This window comes from Manis javanica, chromosome 7 (genome assembly GCF_040802235.1).
Source record: "Manis javanica isolate MJ-LG chromosome 7, MJ_LKY, whole genome shotgun sequence".
In the NCBI taxonomy this organism is placed as follows: Eukaryota; Metazoa; Chordata; class Mammalia; order Pholidota; family Manidae; genus Manis; species Manis javanica.
Window position 1 is genome coordinate 47,069,440 of NC_133162.1, and position 20,446 is coordinate 47,089,885.

The 20,446-nt window shown below is 38.0% G+C and overlaps 1 protein-coding gene across 2 annotated transcripts in view; it reads right to left on the reverse strand.

Moving 5' to 3' along the window:
- Positions 1-19,523, reverse strand: part of DDX50 (DExD-box helicase 50) — a 37,390-nt gene extending 17,867 nt beyond the window's left edge. For both annotated transcript variants that reach the window (XM_017661780.3, XM_017661779.3), the window contains exons 1-7: positions 19,303-19,523; positions 15,705-16,001; positions 13,359-13,434; positions 12,815-12,993; positions 942-1,059; positions 641-826; positions 45-190 (exon numbers count right to left, since the gene is read on the reverse strand). In XM_017661780.3, the coding sequence (XP_017517269.1) occupies positions 45-190; positions 641-826; positions 942-1,059; positions 12,815-12,993; positions 13,359-13,434; positions 15,705-16,001; positions 19,303-19,392 (1,092 nt within the window). In that variant the 5' untranslated portion in view covers positions 19,393-19,523. The remainder of the gene's footprint in view (positions 1-44; positions 191-640; positions 827-941; positions 1,060-12,814; positions 12,994-13,358; positions 13,435-15,704; positions 16,002-19,302) is intronic.
- Positions 19,524-20,446: the final 923 nt, after the last annotated feature.

The window sequence follows — 20,446 nt, forward strand, 5'->3', positions numbered from 1 at the left end:
TACCAACTAAAAGCTAACATCTATCATACTGGAAAGCTACTTACTTCCACAGTAGTTGCAGCCTTTTGAGTCATTTTTCCAACAAGGTCAACCTGTTCATATCTGGATTTCATGTATTTTTTTGCAACTTTGTATACCCACTGTGGGCAAGTTGCAGAAAAAAGTAAAGTCTGAGGATTGTCTTCAGAATCTTAAATAAACAAAAAGAATTCAAATGCTTTCTTAATATCCATATTAAAAATCCCTCCAAAATTCAAAGAAATAATGAAAAATTCAAAACTTGCGGTTAATTTTGAACATACAAACTTAATTACTAAAACTTATAACTTTCACAACTATGGAGAAATATGAAGAAAACTGAACCCAGAAGGCAGGTGATAATTTAAGAAGGAACAATTAGCAAAGAAATCAGTAAAATAACCACTGACTATAAAAAAAAAAATGAAAGAAAGCACAGAATGCTAAGAAAACAGTTAAAGTACACTATTGCATTTTCCTGTTCAGGAAAAAAACAGATGCCAAATGGCTTCAGTTTTCTTATAACTCTGGGGACAAAATAATAATAAAAATTATTAAAGAATTCGTAAGTTTTTAGATAAGGGAATAATTGCTAATATGCTCATTTTGAACTAGGATATACCAGTTTTGTAGGATTTATGGATAATATCTTCAACTTGTTCAGCAAAACCTAAATCTAACATTTGATCCACTTCATCAAGCACAACGTGGCGCAGTTTAGAAAGATCTAATCGGCCGCTCTGCAGATGGTCTTTGATACGACCAGGTGTCCCAACCAAGATGTCAATGCCATTTCGAATATGACTGACTGTGAAAGGAGAGAAATATCAGTAATACGTAAATAATCAAATATATATTTTCACATCATTTCTTTAGATTTCAGTAGCAAATAGATCTCTGCACTATCACACATATTTACTCACTTTGGCTTTGATAAGATGTTCCACCATAAAAACATGCCACGCTGAGTTTCCTAGTTAAATCTTTGAAGTCTTTGGCTACTTGGTTTGCCAGTTCCCTTGTAGGAGCCAAAACAAGTACCTGACCAAGAGGGTTTAAAAACAAAAAGATATTTCTCTAAAGATATCTAAATTCAAACTGAGAAGACGTTTTTTAAAGGTGCATTTAAAACTAGGAATCTCAGCACTGAAGTTATAGTACATAAAGACAGAGCAGAACAAGAACAGCAGCTTCTATTTATTGTATCATCCTTACTTCCTGTAGATATCCTTTCAAAACTCATTTTCTCAGTGAAGTTCCTCACCCTCTTTTCATACCCTCCCACCACTGCTTAACTGTTTCTCCTTAGCACTTATGCTGTATTAAATAGCTATACTTTTTGCTTATTGTCTGTCTCACACACTAAAATTTAAGTTCCAGGCAGGGATTTATGTCAGTTTGAGTTACTGTATTCTTTGCACATCAACAGTGCTTGGCACAGAACAGATACTCAAAAAATATTTGTTAAATGAATGTATACTTAACCACATTCCAGGCATTAGTGCTTTACATGAACTAACTAATATGATCCTCACAAAAACCCTGTTAAGTAGCACTGTTATTCCAATTTTACAGATGAGGAACCTGAGTCTTCCCAAGATTAAATAGCTAGAAGTGGTGCAGATGGAATCACAGTAATGTCCTTCTAGCATAAAAGACTGTATTGAGACTGTTTTACTTCTATTTCTTACAGTCTTTCCTAATTTCACCTATGAAACAGAACCCTCTAAAATATATCTGTCCTGCTGGTCAATCAGATCCAAGACAATTATGACTTAATTATGTTCATATATGTGAATTTACTTTCATACTGTAATACTATTTAGGAATCTCAAAGAAAAAATTATTTTTAGTCACATATCCTCACAAATTATGGTGAGTTTCTTCTTTACTTTTATGAACTTTAAAGTGAACACAGGTTCTAAAAAAGTCAAATTTTAGGCTAAAATTTTGCTAGGTCTTTTCTCTGTTCTTTAGTTATTTAAAAATTGACAGATCTCCAGTACACCAGTAATATAGGGACTAGGAATATCTCTATAATCCTTTTTAAAAAGTCAACCACTATAATCAAAACACTACCAATAAACAAAACTCAAGGACCAGACAGCTTCACAGCTGATTCTACAAAACATTTAGAGAAGACCTAATATCCACCCTTCTTAAAATATTCCAAAAACTAGAAGAGGAAGAAGTACTTTCAAACTCACTCTGTGAGGAGAGCATCACTCTAATACCAAAACCAGACAAAGATACTACACGAAAAGAAAATTACATAACAATATCCCTGATGAATAGATGCAAAAATCCTCAACAAAATATCAGCAAACTGAATTAAAAAAATACATCAAAAGGATCATCCAATATGACCAACTGGATTTATTCCAGGGATGCAATGATGGTATAATACTTATAAATTAATCAACATCATGTACATTAACACAAAGTATTAAAACCACATGATCATTTCAACAGATGTTAAAAAAACACTTGACAAAATTCAACATCCATTCAAGATAAAAACTCTCAACAAAATGGGAATAGAGGATACTGTACCTCGACATAATAAAGGCCACATAACACACAGATAACATCATACAGAATGGCAAAAAGCTGAAAGCTTTTCCTCTTACATACGGAACAAGAAAAAGGATGTCCATTCTCACCACTCTATTCAACCTAGTACTGAAGGTTCTAGCCAGGGCAATCAGACAAAACAAAGAGATAAAAGGTGTCTACAGTAGAAGAAAGAAGTTAAAGTGTCACAATTTGCAGAGGACATGATATACATAGAAAACTCTAAAGACTCCACCAAAAAACCATTAATAACCGAATTCAGCAAAGTTGTAGGACACAAAATTAATACACAGAAATCTGTTGCCTTCCTATATACTAACAAAAAACTAGTACAAAGAGAAATCAGGAAATAAAATACCTAGGAATAAACCTAACCTAGGAAGAGAAAGACCTATACCCTGAAAACTACAAGACACTCTTAAGAGAAATTAAAGAGGATACCAATAAATGGAAATGTATCGCATGCTCTTGGCTAGGAAGAATTAATAGTGTCAAAATGGCCATCCTGCCTAAAGCAATGTAGAGATTCAATGCAATCCCTATCAAAGCACCGACAGCATTCTTCAACAAACTGGAACAAATAGTTCTAAAATTCATATGGAACCACAAAAGACCCTGAATAGCCAAAGCAGTCCTGAGAAGGAAGAATAAAGCAGGGGGGATCTTGCTTCCCAACTTCAAGCTCTACTATAAAGCCACAGTAATCAAGACAATTTGGTACTGGTACAAGAATAGACCCACAGACCAGTGCAACAGAATAGAGAGTCCAGACATTAACCCAAGCATGTATAGTCAATTAATATACGATAAAGAAGGCATGGATATACAATGCGGAAATGACAGCCTCTTCAACAGTTGGTGTTGGCAAAACTGGACAGCTACATGAAAGAGAATGAAACTGGATTATTGTCTAACCCCATACACAAAAGTAAACTCAAAATGGATCATCAAAGTCCTGAATATAAGCCATGAAACCATAAAACTCTTAGGAAAATACATAGGCAAAACTCTTCTGAATATAAACATGAGCAACTTCTTCATGAACATATCTCCCTGGGCAAGGCAAACAAAAGTGAAAATGAACAAGTGGGACTATATCAAACTAAAAAGCTTCTGTACAGCAAAGCACACCATCACTAGAACAAAAAGGTATCCTACAGTATAGGAGAATGTATTTGTAAATGACATATCCAATAAGGGGTTGACACCCAAAATATATAATGAGCTCATGTGCCTCAACAAACAAAAAGCCAGTAATCCAATTAAAAAATGGGCAGAGGAGCTGAACAGACACTTCTCCAAAGAAGAAATTCAGATGGCCAAAAGACACATGAAAAGATGCTCCACATCGCTAATCATTAGAGAAATGCACATTAAAACCACAATGAGATATCACCTCACACCACTTAGGATAGCCACCATCCAAAAGACAAACAATAAATGTTGGCAAGGATGTGGAGAAAGGGGAACCCTTCTACACTGCTGGTGGGAATGTAAATTAGTTCAACCATTATGGAAAGCAGTATGGAGGTTCCTCAAAAAACTAAACATAGAAATACCATTTGACCCAGGAATTCCACTCCTAGGAATTAACCCTAAGAATGCAGAAGCCCAATTTGAAAAAGACATATGCACCCCTATGTTTATCGCAGCACTATTTACAACAGCCAAGAAATGGAAGCAACCTAAGTGTCCATCAGTAGATGAATGGATAAAGAAGATGTGGTACATATACACAGTGGAATATTTTTCAACCGTAACAAGAAAACAAATACTACCATTTGCAACAACATGGATGGAGCTAGAGGGTATTATGCTCAGTGAAATATGCCAGGTGAAGAAAGACAAGTACCAAATGATTTCACTCCTCTGGGGAATATAAGAACAAAGAAAAAACTGAAGGAACGGAACAGCAGCAGATTCACAGAACCCAAGAATGGACTAACAGTTACCAAAGGGAAAGGGACTGGGGAGGATGGGTGAGAACGAAGGGATAAGGGGGGTAAAAAGAAAAGGGATATTACAATTGGCATGTATAATGTGGGGGGGGGCACATGGAGGGCTGTGCAACACAGAGAAGACAAGTAGTGATTCTACAGCAGCTCAGTCTGATGGATGGTGACTAATAGGGTTTGTCGGGGAGACTTGGTGAAGGGGGGACTCTAGTAAACATAACGTTCCTCGTGTAATTGTAGATTAATGTTAGCAAAAAAAAAAAAAAAAAAGACTTGAATAAATACTAAAAAAAAAATCTGTATGGTCCTGGCATAAAAACAGGATCAATAGAAGAGAACAGAGAGTCCAGATATAAACCCACACATATATGGTCCATTAATATTTGATAAAGGAGGCATGAATATACAATGGAGAGACGACAATCCCTTCAGTAACTTCAATTCCCCTTCGGGGAAACTGGATAGCTATATGCAAGAGGATGAAACTACATTTTCTGTCTAACTCCATACACAAAAGTTAAGTTGAAATGGATCAAAGACCTAAATGTAAGACATGAAACAATGAAACACATAGAAGGCAAAAACCTCTTGAACAATTTTTCCTTGGACACATCTCCTCAGGCAAGGGAAAAAAAAAAATGAACAAGTGGGACTATATCAAACTAAAAACCTTATGTACAGCAAAGGACACCAACCAACAGAACAAAAAGGCAACCTACAGTATGGGAGAATATATTCATAAATGATTTATCTGATAAGGAGTTAATGCCCAAAATATATAAAGAACTCATATGCCTCACCAAAAAAACCAACAACCTGATTAAAAAATGGGCAGAGGGGACGAGGAGCCAAAGTGGTAGCATGAGCAGGGCAGCAGAAATCTCCTCCCAAAACCATATATAATTTTGAAAATACAATAAATACAACTATTCCTAAAAGAGAGACCAGAAGATACAATACAACAGCCAGGCTACGTCTACATCTGCGAGAACCCAGCACCTCACAAAGGGGATAAGATACAAGCTGTGGCCCGGTGGGACCCGAGTGTGCCCGCCACCCCAGCTCTCCGGTGGGAGGAGAGGAGTCGGAGCAGGGAGGGAGAGGGAGCCCAGGACTGCTAAATACCCAGCCCTAGCCATTTGCACCAGAGTGCAGACACACAGTGTGTGGTGTGCTGGATATTAGGAAAACAGAACAGTAAAACCTGCAAGCGGGTCCCTGCGGCCGGCGCCCCAGGGACAAAGGAAAAACAAGTGCTTTTTGAAAGTCTTAAAGGGACAGGGGCCTCACAGCTGGATGGAAGCACCCCGGCACACTCAGCTGAGCAGCTGGGAATCCCGTGGAGCTCCGGGCACCTTAAACCTCTGGGAGGCAGCGCAGCTCTGAGGCCCCTCATAGCGATAAACAGCTTCCCATCCATTCCCCCTCTGGTGAGGCCCCGTCATAGCTGGGGAGCAGCCTGAGAGCGGCCGTGCCCACAGCAACCGCCCAGAGTCTCCTCCGCAGCCACCTGGGCCAAACTCAGAGGCCCCGTTGGCACACAGCTGCCCAGCACAATTACTAGGGTTTGCCGTTCTCACAAGAGAGGAAGGCAACCACCAAGCAGGAAGGGACTTTGTTCTCCCAGCTGACACATGCGCGCCAACTGCTGACAACAACCTCTATCGCCAGGAAAAGGCAGAAGAATTTGATCCAGACCAGACTAACACACACATCCTCCCCTGAGAAAGAATTTGGGGAGATACACCTAACCAATCTTTCTGAGAAACAATTCAAAATAAAGGTCATAACCACGCTGATGGATATTCAGAGAAATATGCAAGAGCTAAGGGATGAAGTCTGGAAGGAGATTACAGAAATGAAACAATCTCTGGAAGGACTTAAGAGCAGACTGGATGAGGTGCAAGAGACCGTTAATGGAATAGAACTCAGGGAACAGGAACACAGAGAAGCTGAGGCAGAGAGAGATAAAAGGATCTCCAGGAATGAAAGAATATTAAGAGAACTGTGTGACCAATCCAAACAGAACAATATCCACATTACAGGGGTACCAGAAGAAGAGAGAGAAAAGGGATAGAAAGTATCTTTGAAGAAATAACTGCTGAAAACTTCCCCAAACTGGGGGAGGAAATAGTATCTCAGACCATGGAAGCTCACAGAACTCCCAACACAAGAGACCCAAGGAGGACAACACCAAGATATATAATGATTAAAATGGCAAAGATCAAGGACAAGGTCAGAGTATTAAAGGCAGCCAGAGAGAGAAAAAAAGGTCACCTACAAAGGAAAACCCATCAGGCTATCATCAGACTTCTCAACATAAACCTTACAGGACAGAAGAGAATGGCATGATATATTTAATGTAATGAAACAGAAGGGCCTTGAACCAAGGAAACTGTATCCAGCACGATTATCATTTAAATATGAAGGGGGATTAAACAATTCCCAGACAAGTGAAAGTTAAGCAAATTTGCCTCCCCCAAACCACCTCTACAGGGTATTTTAGAGGGACTGCTCTAGATGGAAGCACTCCTAAGGCTAGAGGTCACTAGAGAAAATGAAATCACAGCAAAGAAAGCAGACCAACCAAATACTAACTAAAGGCAAAAAATAAAATCAACTACTCACAAAACCAGTCAAAGGAAATACAAAAGAGCACAGAATAAAACACCTAACATACAAAGAATGGAGGGGGGAGGAATAAGAAGGGAGAGAAATAAAGAATCATCAGACTGTGTTTATAATAGCTCAATAAGCGAGTTAAGTTAGACAGTTAGATAGTAAAGAAGCTAACCTTATACTTTGGTAACCACGAATCTAAAGTCTGCAGTGGCATTAAGTACACAACTTCCAATAATCACCCTAAATGTAAACAGACTGAATGCCCCAATCAAAAGACACAGAGTAATAGAATAGATTAAAAAAGCAAGACTCATCTATATGCTGCTTACAAGAGACTCACCTCAAACCCAAAGACATACACACACTAAAAGTCAAGCGATGCATATTTCATGAAAACAACAGGGAGAAAAAAGTAGGTGTTGCAGTACTAGTGTCAGACAAAATAGACTTCAAAACAAAGAAAGTAACAAGAGATAAAGAAGGACATTACATGATAAAGGGGTCGGCGCAACAAGAGGATATAACCATTATAAATATATACGCACCCAATAAAGGGAAATACTAACAGATTTAAAGGAGAAAATAGAATGCAATGCATTCATTGTAGGAGACTTCAACACACCATTCACTCCAAAGGACAGATCCACCAGACAGAAAATAAGTAAGGACACAGAGGCACTGAACAACACACTAGACCAGATGGACCTAATAGACATCTACAGAATTCTACAACCAAAAGCAGCAGGATACACATTCCTCTCAAGTGCACATGGAACATTTCCCAGAATAGACCACATACTAGGCCACAAAAAGAGCCTCAGTAAATTAAAAAAGATTGAAATTATACCAACCAACTTCTCAGACCACAAAGGGATAAAACTAGAAATAAATTGTACCAAGAAAGCAAAAAGGCTCACAAATACATGGAGGCTTAACAACATGCTCCTATATAATCAATGGATCAATGACCAAATTAAAATAGATTAAGCAATATATGGAAACAAATGACAACAACAACACAAAGCCCCAACTTATATGGGACACAGCAAAAGCAGTCTTAAGAGGAAAGTATATAGCAATCCAGGCATATTTAAAGAAGGAAGAACACAAATGAGGCCTAAAGTGAGCAGAAAGAGGGACATACTAAAGATCAGAGAAGAAATAGATAAAATTGAGAACAATAAAAGAATAGAAAAAAAATCAATGAAACCAAGAGCTGGTTCTTTGAGAAAATAAAATAGATAAGCCCCTAGAGAGACTTATTAAGAGAAAAAGAGAATCAACACACATCAACAGAATCAGAAAAGAGAAAGGAAAAATCATGACGGACCCCACAGAAATACAAAGCATTATTAGAGAATACTATGAAAACCTATATGCTAACAAGCTGCAAAACCTAGAAGAGATGGACAACTTCCTAGAAAAATACAACCTTCCAAGAATGATCAAGGAAGAAACAGAAAATCTAAACAGACCAATTACCAGCAAAGAAATTGAAGCAGTAATCAAAAAACTACTCAAGAACAAAATCTCTGGGCCAAATGGATTCACTGCTGAATTTTATCAGACATGTAAAGAGGACATAACACCCATTCTCCTTAAAGTTTTCCAAAAAACAGAAGCACAGAGAATACTCCCAAACACATTCTATGAAGCCAGCATCACCGTAATACCAAAACCAGGCAAAGACCCCACCAAAAAAGAAAATTAGAGACCAATAGCCCTGATGAATGTAGATGCAAAAATACTCAACAAAATATTAGCACACCGAATTCAAAAATACATAAAGAGGATCATACACCATGACCAACTGGGATTCATCTCAGGGATTCAAGGATGGTACAACATTAGAAAATCCATCAACATCATCCACCACATAAACAAAGAAGGACAAAAACCACATGATCATCTCCATAGACACTGAAAAAGCATTCGACAAAATTCAACATCCATTCATGATAAAAACTCTTTAACAAAATGGGTATACAGGGCAAGTATCTCAACATAGTAAAGGCCATATATGATAAACCCACAGCCAACATCATACTTAACAGCGAGAAGCTGAAAGCTTTTCCTCTAAGATCGGCAACAAGACAGGGATGCCCACTCTCCCCACTGTTATTCATCATAGTACTGGAGGTCCTAGCCACGGCAATAAGACAAAGCAAATAAATACAAGGCGTCCAGACTGGTAAAGAAGTCAAACTGTCACTATTTGCAGATGACATGATATAGTGCATAAAAAACCCTAAAGACTCCACTCCAAAATTACTAGAACTAATATCAGAATTCAGCAAAGTTACAGGATACAAAATTAATACACAGAAATCTGTTGCTTTCCTATACACTAAGAATGAATTAATAGAAAGAGAAATCAGGAAAACAATTCCATTCACAATTGCATCAAAAAGAATAAAATACCTAGGAATAAACCTAAGGAAGTGAAAGACCTATACCCTGAAAACTACAAGACACTCTTAAGAGAAATTAAAGAGGACACTAGCAAATGGAAACTCATCCCATGCTCTTGGCTAGGAAGAATTAATATTGTCAAAATGGCCATCCTGCCCAAAGCAATCTACAGATTCAATGCACTCCCTATCAAATTACCAACAGCATTCTTCAATGAACCGGAACAAATAGTTCAAAAATTCATATGGAACAACAAAAGACCCTGAATAGCCAAAGCAATCCTGAGAAGGAAGAATAAAGAGGGGGGATCTCACTCCCCAACTTCAAGCTCTACTACAAAGCCACAGTAATCAAGACAGTTTGGTACTGGCACAAGAACAGAGCGCAGACCAGTGGAACAGAATAGAGACTCCAGACATTAACCCAAACATATACGGTCAATTAATATATGACAAAGGAGCCATGGACATACAATGGGGAAATGACAGCCTCTTCAACAGCTGGTGTTGGCAAAACTGGACAGCTACATGTAAGAGAATGAAACTGGATCACTGTCTAACCCCATACACAAAAGTAAATTCGAAATGGATCAAAGACCTGAATGTAAGTCATGAAACCATAAAACTCTTCAGAAGAAAACATAAGCAAAAATCTCTTGGACATAAACATGAGCAACTTCTTCATGAACATATCTCCCCGGGCAAGGGAAACAAAAGTGAAAATGAGCAAGTGGGACTATATCAAGCTGAAAAGCTTCTGTACAGCAAACGACACCATCAATAGAACAAAATGGCATCCTACAGTATGGGAGAATATATTCATAAATGACAGATCCAATATCAGTTGACATCCAAAATATATAAAGATCTCATGCACCTCAACAAACAAAAACCAAACAATCCAATTAAAAAATGGACAGAGGAGCTGAGCAGACCCTTCTCCAAAGAAGAAATTCAGATGGCCCACAGACACATGAAAAGATGCTCCACATGGCTAGTCATCAGAGAAATGCAAATGAAAACTACAATGAGATATCACCTCACACCACTTAGGATAGCCACCATCCAAAAGACAAACAACAAGAAATGTTAGTGAGGTTGTGGAGAAAGGGGAACCCTCCTACACTGCTGGTGGGAATGTAAATTAGTTCAACCATTGTGAAAAGTAGTATGGAGGTTCTTCAAAAAGCTCAAAATAGAAATACCATTTGACCCAGGAATTCCACTTCTAGGAATTTACCCTAAGAATACAGCAGCCCAGTTTGAAAAAGACAGATGCACCACTGTGTTTATCGCAGCACTATTTACAACAGCCAAGAAATGGAAGCAACCTAAGTGTCCATCAGTAGATGAATGGATAAAGAAGATGTGGTACATATACACAATGGAATATTATTCAGCCATAAGAAGAAAACAAATCCCACCATTTGCAACAACACAGATGGAGCTAGAGGGTATTATGCTCAGTGAAATAAGCCAGGCAGAGAAAGACAAGTACCAAAGGATTTCACTCATATGTGGAGTATAAGAACAAAGAAAAAACTGAAGGAACAAAACAGCAGCAGATTCACAGAACCCAAGAATGGACTAACAGTTACCAAAGGGAAAGGGACTGGGGAGGATGGGTAGGACGGGAGGGATGATGGGGGGGAAAAAAGAAAGGGGCCATTAAGATTAGCATGTATAATGTGGGGGGAGGCACGGGGAGGGCTGTGCAACACAGAGAAGACAAGTAGTGTTTCTACAGCATCTTACTATGCTGATGGACAGTGACTGTAATGGGGTTTTTGGGGGTGGGGGGTGAATTGGTGAAGGGGGGAGTCTAGTAAACATAGTGTTCCTCATGTAATTGTAGATTAATGATACAAAAAAAAAAATGGGCAGAGGACCTGAACAGACATTTCTCCAAGAAGAATGCAAATGACTAACAGGCACATGAAAAGGTCTCCAGGTTGCTAATCACCAGGGGAATGCCAAATAAAAGCATGAGATATCACTAACTCATACAAGTTAGAATGGCCACTATCCAAAAGACAAGAAACAAGTGTCAGTGAAGATGTGGAGAAATGGGAACCCTGGTACACTGTTGGTGGGAATTTTAACTGCAGCCACTATGGAAAGCAGTATGGAGGTTCCCCAAAAAACTAAAAATAGGAATACCACACAACCCAGTAAATAATTCCACTTCTAGGAATTTACCTGAAGAAAATAAAATCCCTGATTCAAAAAGACATACACACCCCTATGTTTACCATCACATTATTTACAACAGCCAAGTTACAGAAGCAACCTAAGTGTCCATCAATAGATGAATAGATAAAGAAGATGTGGTACAGATACACCATGGAATATTATTCAGCATAGAAAAGTAATCCTGCTATTTGCAACAACATGGATGGATCTAGAGGACATTATGCTATGTCAAATAAGCCAGGCAGAGAAAGACAAATACCATACGATTTCAATTATTTGTGGAATATAAAAACAAAACAAAACAAAACAAACAACATAACAGTAGACTCATAGACACTGAGAAGTAACTGGCAATTACCATGAGAAAGGGGTTGGGTTGGGTGGGTGGACAGGGTGAGGGGGATAAAGGCACACAAAAATTTTCAATCATAAGTTGGTCACAGGGAAGGTAGTACAGCATGGAGAATATAGCCAATGGTTCTATAACATCTTCCTATGTTGACAGATAGTAAGTGCACTGGTGGGGTGAGAATTTAATAATATGGGTAACTGTTGAACCACTGTGTTATATACTTGAAAGCAATACAAGATTATACATCAATGATATTTTGATTAAAAAAATAAAAATAAAAGTCAACCAGCGAAATAAGTGATAATATTTACTGAATGACCAAATAAATGAATACCTCTTTAGCAAATTCATTGCTTTAAAGCAAAAGTCAAGACTGAAAAAATAGAAGAAAAAGGTTGATACACTAACTGTAAATACTCCTAAAATTATATATTATGGCTTCATAATATACAGTTTATATAAGATGTCTATAGATACATACACATTACTTCATATGGAACAAGTATTTCACTTTAGCTTTACTTGAGATTTATGCTGAAAATCAACAAATTTTTGCTTTAGGACCCCAATTTTTTACTTTACGCCACAGGGCTAACTTTTCTATCTCAGGGGTACATGAACTTAAGATAATCTTTCTTTCTCTTTCCATTAGAGTAACATTTAATCCTTTTACCCCCTATAATGGTTACCTTTGGTGAGCGGCTTTTTTTAATAGTCTCTTGATTTCTTTGGAGTCTTTCAATCAAGGGGATGGCAAAAGAGAATGTCTTTCCTGTTCCTGTCCGTGCTTGAGCAATTAAATCTTTTCCTTCATACACAGGACCAAAAGTCTTAACTTGAATAGGAAAGAGATACGTTACCCCTCGACCTGTAAAATGAGATTTCATTGAAATATATTTAAAACTAGCATTAGGAAAAAATAGATTAATTTGAAAATGACCATCCTGATTCCTCATCTGCCTCAAGACACACCATTTAATGACATTTACAGTTATTTCTACTCCAAAGAGGAACTGTTCTTTAAAAATAATCTTGACTTTTGATAGACACCTATATTTCTTTAAAGTTAAAAACAAGTCGGAATACCAAAAAAGATGATGTAGAAATAATTTCAATTAAAGAAGAGCTATTTTTCTATGTTTTCTATATTCTCCTTTTGGTCGGAAAAGGCAAAGAGTTTTATAAAATCTAATTGTAGATTTTCAAATGCATATCTATTAAAATTCATAGTACCTTTCAGAAGCTTTATAGTCTCTTCAGAAATAGGGAAATTGGAGAAGTCTCCTTCTTTCTGTTCACAAGTTACAGTCTGTCAAAATGAAATCAAAATTCTAATATAGTTCATATTCAACAAGGTATTTAGAATCTTTAATTCATTTACATTTTATTCATTTTTAGTATTTAGTATCACTTTAGTTAGCTAAAAGATCAACTTTAGTACTTGCAAAAATTGTATAGATTAACTTACACAATAAATTCATGGGAAATTCTTTTAATTTCAAAAGTATCCCTTTACATAGCAAGCTTGCTTAATACATTTCCCAAAATACACTTAAAAATGGTCAATTCACACATAAACCTACCTTCAGAAATACATCTACTACATAAATCAAAATATATTTCCATCTGACTAAGATGTTACAAAAGAGCTAATAATTTAAATCATTCACAGATAAAGACAATATTAATTATAAGGATTAACACAAGCTTTAACCAGCCCTAAAAGAAATTACACAATGAGAAAAGTAAATTACTTCCGAAGATAAAAATTAAAAAGTTGTTCTGTTCTGTGACTCTAAAAAGCATTTAATGTCTATTGAAAACATTGTATAATAGTCAATGTATATATAGAACAAAAAATTGTCATTTTAAAAAAAATTCACTTTATTATTTATTATTGATGTTTTAACTTTATTATTGATGTTTTAAAAAAAAGTAGGTCCAGAACCACACATAATAGCTATTTTCAAACAGAGAGCCAGATAAGACATAATATCAAATTCAAGTTGTAAGCCATTTAAGCAAACCTCAATGCTATTATCTTTTTAAAATTAAGAGAAAATAATTTCATTGTAAAAGTAACACATTTTCACGGTAGAAGTTTTAGAAACCACATATAAACAGAAATTCAAAAAATTATCTATAATCCAGTCAGCTAAAGCCACATTTGAAACAAATCTCTCCAGTATTCACACTATGCACATATCAATTTTTAAAAATAAAAATAAAACTCTATGTACTGTTTTGTAATCTGCTTTTTCATTTAATAAGATTCACTGAATACCTTTCTAACATTCTTCTAGGACCTCTGGGATAGATGTAGTCTATTGCATGGATATAAGCATATTTTATTAAGCCAATTGCCTACCATCAGAGATTTAGGATGTACAAATGTTTCATTATCAGAAATGTCACTGTGGTAAGAGTACTTATTCATATGTCTCTGCAGACCTCATAATTATCTCCTTAGCAAGATAGATTCCTAGAAACAGAATTTCTGAACACTAACATAATCTAAAAAACATAATACACAGTTAAGCCTATTATAATGCAGAGCATAGTACCAGGCAAAATCCCAACAGAGCAAGAGCAACCTGTACATTTTGCTGTTAGCAATACAGATTTACAGAGCTTTATTTATATCAACTCTCTAACATATGTGCTTCCTCACAAAAAGCAAATTCACCAAAAATAAACCACACCCATATTCAAAATCTTTTCCCAACGCTCCCAAAGATTATACATTAAACTAAGCTCAAATGTATTTAAGTCATCAGCCAACGTGTCAAATTTTAAAAATATAAAGAAGTATTAGCTACCAAGAATTACAAGGAATATCAAAGTTGTTTCTTTCGGAGGACCTGAGTGATTTTCTGACAATTCATAATACCTAGATAAACTATGAACTCTGCTAGAGGAAAATTACAAGAACAAATTAAACAAATTCTGTGCAAGAAAGTAGCTACTCTAATAGGTACTAGCAAAAGCAAAGGGTCCAAGAATGTAGATTCTATACTAAGCATGTTTTCTACCACTTCCAAAAAATTAATACCCAGCAGAACTGATTACAGATCATTTTTATGTTTTATATCCGCTTTAAAAATGCAAACAGCTTTAAGACTGAGTTACAATAAGACCTAAAGATCATTTAAAGGTACTATTGTACAGAACCAGAAAAAGCAGAAGGCGGAATATACAAAGTCAAGAGGCATTATGTATCCGTTTCAGGAAGTATGAAGTCAATTCATGAGTACTGGCAGATTGAAATAACTATAAGAAATGCAAGTAGGTGACCATCAGTAAGCAAGCTGGAAAACCTCTTTGGTAATCCAAACATCCAGGGAAGGTTTAAATTTGCCCATCCCACCTCCACCCCAAGAAAAAGGCAATGCAATGAAACAGACAAGGGACAAAGGAAAAAAAGGGTCAGGCTTCAGCAGTACATACTCTCTGTTCCAACTGACAGTATTGGACATTAAGTAAGGAAATATTACAGTCAATTCTTATTAGTCTAAAAAAATTCTAATTAGCCTGTATTTCAGGGATAATATTAAAATGCAAAACAAAAAGTATCCATACCTCCTCTGGTTTATTATCACTTGATTTATGAGTAGAACTACCTAAGGATGACAGTCGCTTTGATTTTTCTTTATATTTATCAATATCTCCATTTGACAGGTCTTTTCTTCTTGACTTACGAGATTTAGAAAATTCATCTGAAAGTCTAGTACACTCTTCTTCAGTGTCTCCATTTAGCTTCTCTTTCATTTTAGTTTTTTTGGGCTTGGGAGCTTCCAGGTCATCTGTAACACCATTTTCTCTTATTCCTGATTTCTCATCTGAGTCATAATGGTACCTTGACTTCATTCTATCACTCTGTGAAAAAACAAAGCAGCAGTGACAAGAGGATCACAAGCTCTCCTGTTAAGGTTCTAGAGAAGTTAAGCATGATTCCCCAGCCAGCAAAGCTCACTCCATCTGCTGTTACCTTGAAAGGTTACCTGGTAGAAATCCAGACTGGTTATTAACGCCAAATCTAAACCTCACCTCTTGCTTCCTTTCTTGCATTCTTAAGACTTGGCCCTAAACCTGCTCTAATCCCATCACAAGATTCAAGCAAAATTAAAACAGCTCCTTTTCAGAAAAAGTATGAGAACCCAAGATTTATAAATTAAAAAACAAAGAAATTTCAAGAATCTCCAAGAGAAAGAAAAATATTTATTGAGTACCTACCCAGCATTGCATAATGTTTTCGGCTTGTTTAAATCTTCATTAACAACCCTATAAAGGAAGTACAGGTCCATAATCCCTTATTCAAAATTCCAATATCCATAAAGCTCTGAAAACCTAAAGTTTTTTTGTAACTTATTTGGAGGCAAAACCTTACCTGATCTGAACTCATTTTATGGCAAAATTTGATTTGAACTAATGTGAAGCTATTTATAATCAGTTATTTCATTTAGTCTGAATATCCATATTTAATATTAAGATGTTTGATTATAAATTGGAGTCCCAAACCCTACTGGGGTGTTACCTTTCTGAGAATCCCCTGAATTCTGAATTCCAAAACACATCTAGGATTTTGGATAAGGGATAGCGAACCTGTATTACCTTTGCAATTTTACAGAGGAAACAGAAGTTCTTAGAAGTAATTTGCCAAAGACCCACACGCAGAATTTCCTGCGAGCAGAAGTAGTAGATGTCAAGCCCTGTCTGACTTGAAAGCCCATGTTCTTTTCACAACATGCTTCCTCTCTGAACTTTTAATATTTAACACTTAAAGAAAAAGCAAACTAAACAAAATGAATGCATGAAAAACAATTGTTATATCCCATGGAAGGACAAGTATATTCATAATCCTGGAAATTTTTTTAAAGCTTTAAAAATTTAGTTAATAGAATTTTTAAAAAAAGACTAGTCTGCAACTTTACTTATAAAACACTAAACTGGTGGCCAGAACTCTAATATTTGCAGACAGAAATGATTTAGAAATTTAAGCACTTCAGAATTACTTGGTCAAATGTTCAGATAGACAGGTAAAACTACTACCACCAAAATATTCACCATAACTTCCATAATTTTTATAGAGTAGTTTCACATATAATTTTCTCATCCATAAAACAGGAGTTGCTGTGAAAATTGAAACACATGTGTGAAAATGCTCTATAAACAGTAGAGTTTTACATTAACATAAATTAATTGTATCATTTGATCTTTAGTTAACTGAATTAGCCTATATCGTTCCAAAGCAGTATATTCTATAGAAAAACAAAGGTATTTACACAGCCAGCCTTGGGGTTTGAATTGCTCCTGGGCCCTGTACTTCAGGGAGATGAAGCGTGGTAATGTACAGACCTCTAGGTCCAAGCCCAGCAATATCCCAAGGTGATGAAATACATTGCTCCTCATCAGATCCACAGTGCTTGACACTCTCCACTTTCTTGGCTCCCATGACACTTTATATTCCCTCCTTATCCTTCTGACCTCTACCCTCTTCACTAGTTCCTCTTCCTCCTCCTCCTGGGATGCTCCCAAGTCTGTTCTCCATGTATAATTTCATAACATTTTCACAGCTTCAACAAAGACTTCCAGGCTTCCTTCTTCAGCTGTACTCCACTTCTGAGACCCAAGGCCCAGCTCCAAATCTCAAATATACCCAAAACCAAAATCATCTTCACCTCAATGCCAGATCACTATTCTACTGCTCTATTTCTATTGCTCCAAGCTGTTTCCATATCTTTAGTCATCTTTCATAAAGGAAAATCAACAAGTATCGCTGAAGAATCTATAACATGAAAGCCACCAATTTACAAGAATATGAAATGTAGGATGGACAAATAAATATATGGGCATTTCCCTAAAAAAATCTTTGGGAATATTTGGGAAAGATACAGGAAAAATGAGTTTATTTTACAAAGAAGTGCATAATAAATGTCAACAGAGGCATAAAGATAGCACAAAACTTCAAAGGGGAATGAGATAACTGTACATGTACAAGGGAGTGGTTAGAACAGACATCAACTAAACCTTGACAGATGGATAGATTTGAATGCAAAAGGAGAGACAAGCACTTCAGGAGGAGACAAAATTAAAATAACTGCTTGGTGATTTCATTTATGTGAGGTATCTAAAGGCTGCAAGGGACTGAGGAAAGGGGTTAATGCAAAGCTGGTGTTTAACAGGCACAGTTACAGTGGGTGAGGACAAAACAGATTTGGAGATGGTGGCGATGGCTGAAAAACAATGTGAATGTACTTAGTGCTACAAAACTTTACAATCTAAAATAGTAAAAATAGTTAAAATAATTTTTATGTTGTGTATATTTTACCACAATGAAAAAAGTAACTGCTTGGCTGGAATGGCCTATTCACCTTGGTAATAGATTAGAAGGGTAGGTTCTGCTGTCTGGTCCTAAACAGAATGTTTTCATTCTTTTGTCAAATGTCAGTCTTCAAATACCGTTTCTTTACCCTTCCTCAGCTCTCTTTTCTTTTCTCCAAGTCTTTTTTTTTTTTTTTAGGGGTCTGGTGGGAAGCTTGTACAACTCAAGGCAGGGACTTACTTAAAAGTCCTTGGTGCCCAACAAAGAGCCTAGGACAAGTAACGCTCATGAAATACTTGGGGATTGAATGAAAATACTAACAGTAAAAGTCGTTAATAATACAACTCACACTATCCCCATTACTGCCAGATCCTGCAACGTGGGCTGTGACATTGTTCTTTAAGCCTCTTAAGACTAGTTATCGAGGTTTGTAAACCTAAGATCACTTTCCCCAAGACTCACAACACAGGCGAGGTTGATGGAGAAATAACACATATTCAAAACAAACATTTCTTTAAATCATCTTCTAAGACGGCCAGCAAGAACCAAAAGACAAGCATCTTAAAGAGGAGAAAGTACAGATTCCGCGGCGATGGGCGCTTCAGCCAGCCCACTCGTTGCGCCCACAGGAAGGGCTCAGGGACCACGGGAGGCCTGTCCAAAGCCCACTGCCTCCTTTCTCCAGGTTGGGGTTATGGAGGTAGGAATGATCCCGGAGCGGCCTGAGAGAGACGAGGGTTGCCGAGGAGAGGCCCTCGGATGTCCTGGCCCGGCTGTGACAAGCCATCAGGGACAGCTCCCTCCCCGCCAAAGCCGGCGCAGCCCTACGGGAGGCGCGGCCCATTCTCTGCGCACCTTTTGCCTCTCCTCCTTCTGGCTCTCGGTCTCCTCCAAGGGTGCCTCCAGCTCCATAATGTCCCCCCAGAGGAGTTTCCCAGGCATCATTCGCCACGGCTGCCTCCCTCTGTGCACGGTGCTCACAACCACCTACAACAGGGAGCCACTCACTGCAGGAGAGGAAGCGGGCATTCGGCGGCCGCCCGGCCACGGCCTTGCGTCACTTCCGAGACACGAACCGCAGGGCGGGGGGAATAATCCTGGATACTCTGAGTTTAAACTCTACCCTTATGACGCAGTCTCTCAGCCAATGAGAATGAGGTCCCGACTGAGCCGCCGTTGGTCTACAGTGACTGGCTTTAGAGTAAAATCCCTGGCCAATCCCTCCAAAGGACGCGCGAACTGCTCATCATAAAAGGATCCGCGCTTTTTTCGTTTTCCTGCCCCTCCCCCTCTCCGCACCCTTCCCTGCGGCGAAGCAGAGGAGCTTCGGTGCTCCCGAACTTGCGCTGGTGGGGCTGGTTAACCCCTCAACGGTGGCAGAGAGGGGCTCGCGCGCGCGGTGGCGGGACGGGCCCGAGGGAAGCATCGTCTCCCGCTCGCGACCGAAGCTGCCGGCCCCGCCCCGCCCAGCACGGGGCGAGGCATATTATCGCCTAACGGCTTACCGAGAGGCCCGCAGCCAGGCGTTGGTGGGAAGGGGCTTCGTGGGGTCTGGAGTGGGCGAGGACGGCTTGAAGTGAAGGCCGGGACCGGACAATTGCCCCTCGAGTCTTAGGTTTTAGTCTTGAAGTTGGTCCTTGGTTCATTTTAGCTCGTTGCCACAGTCCCCCATTTGACATACAGGAAACTAAACTCCTAGAATGGGGTTTACTTTTCTGAAGTCGCACGATCAGTAGTGGCACAGTCAGGACTGGAGAACTCATCTCCTGAATCCGAGATCAGTGCTTTCTCTGCCACACCAACCTGAAAGCTTTGTTTTGCAAAGCGTTTGGGGAAAATTATCCCATAAAACAGTAAGTAGGAAACCACGGGAAAAAGTAGAAAACATATCTAAATGTCAGATTATGGTACTTGCAGTGAATAAAAGGATTTTTTTACTTACGGAATAACTGCCCCTGAATTACAACATTATATAAATATACTGGCAAACTTCTGCAAT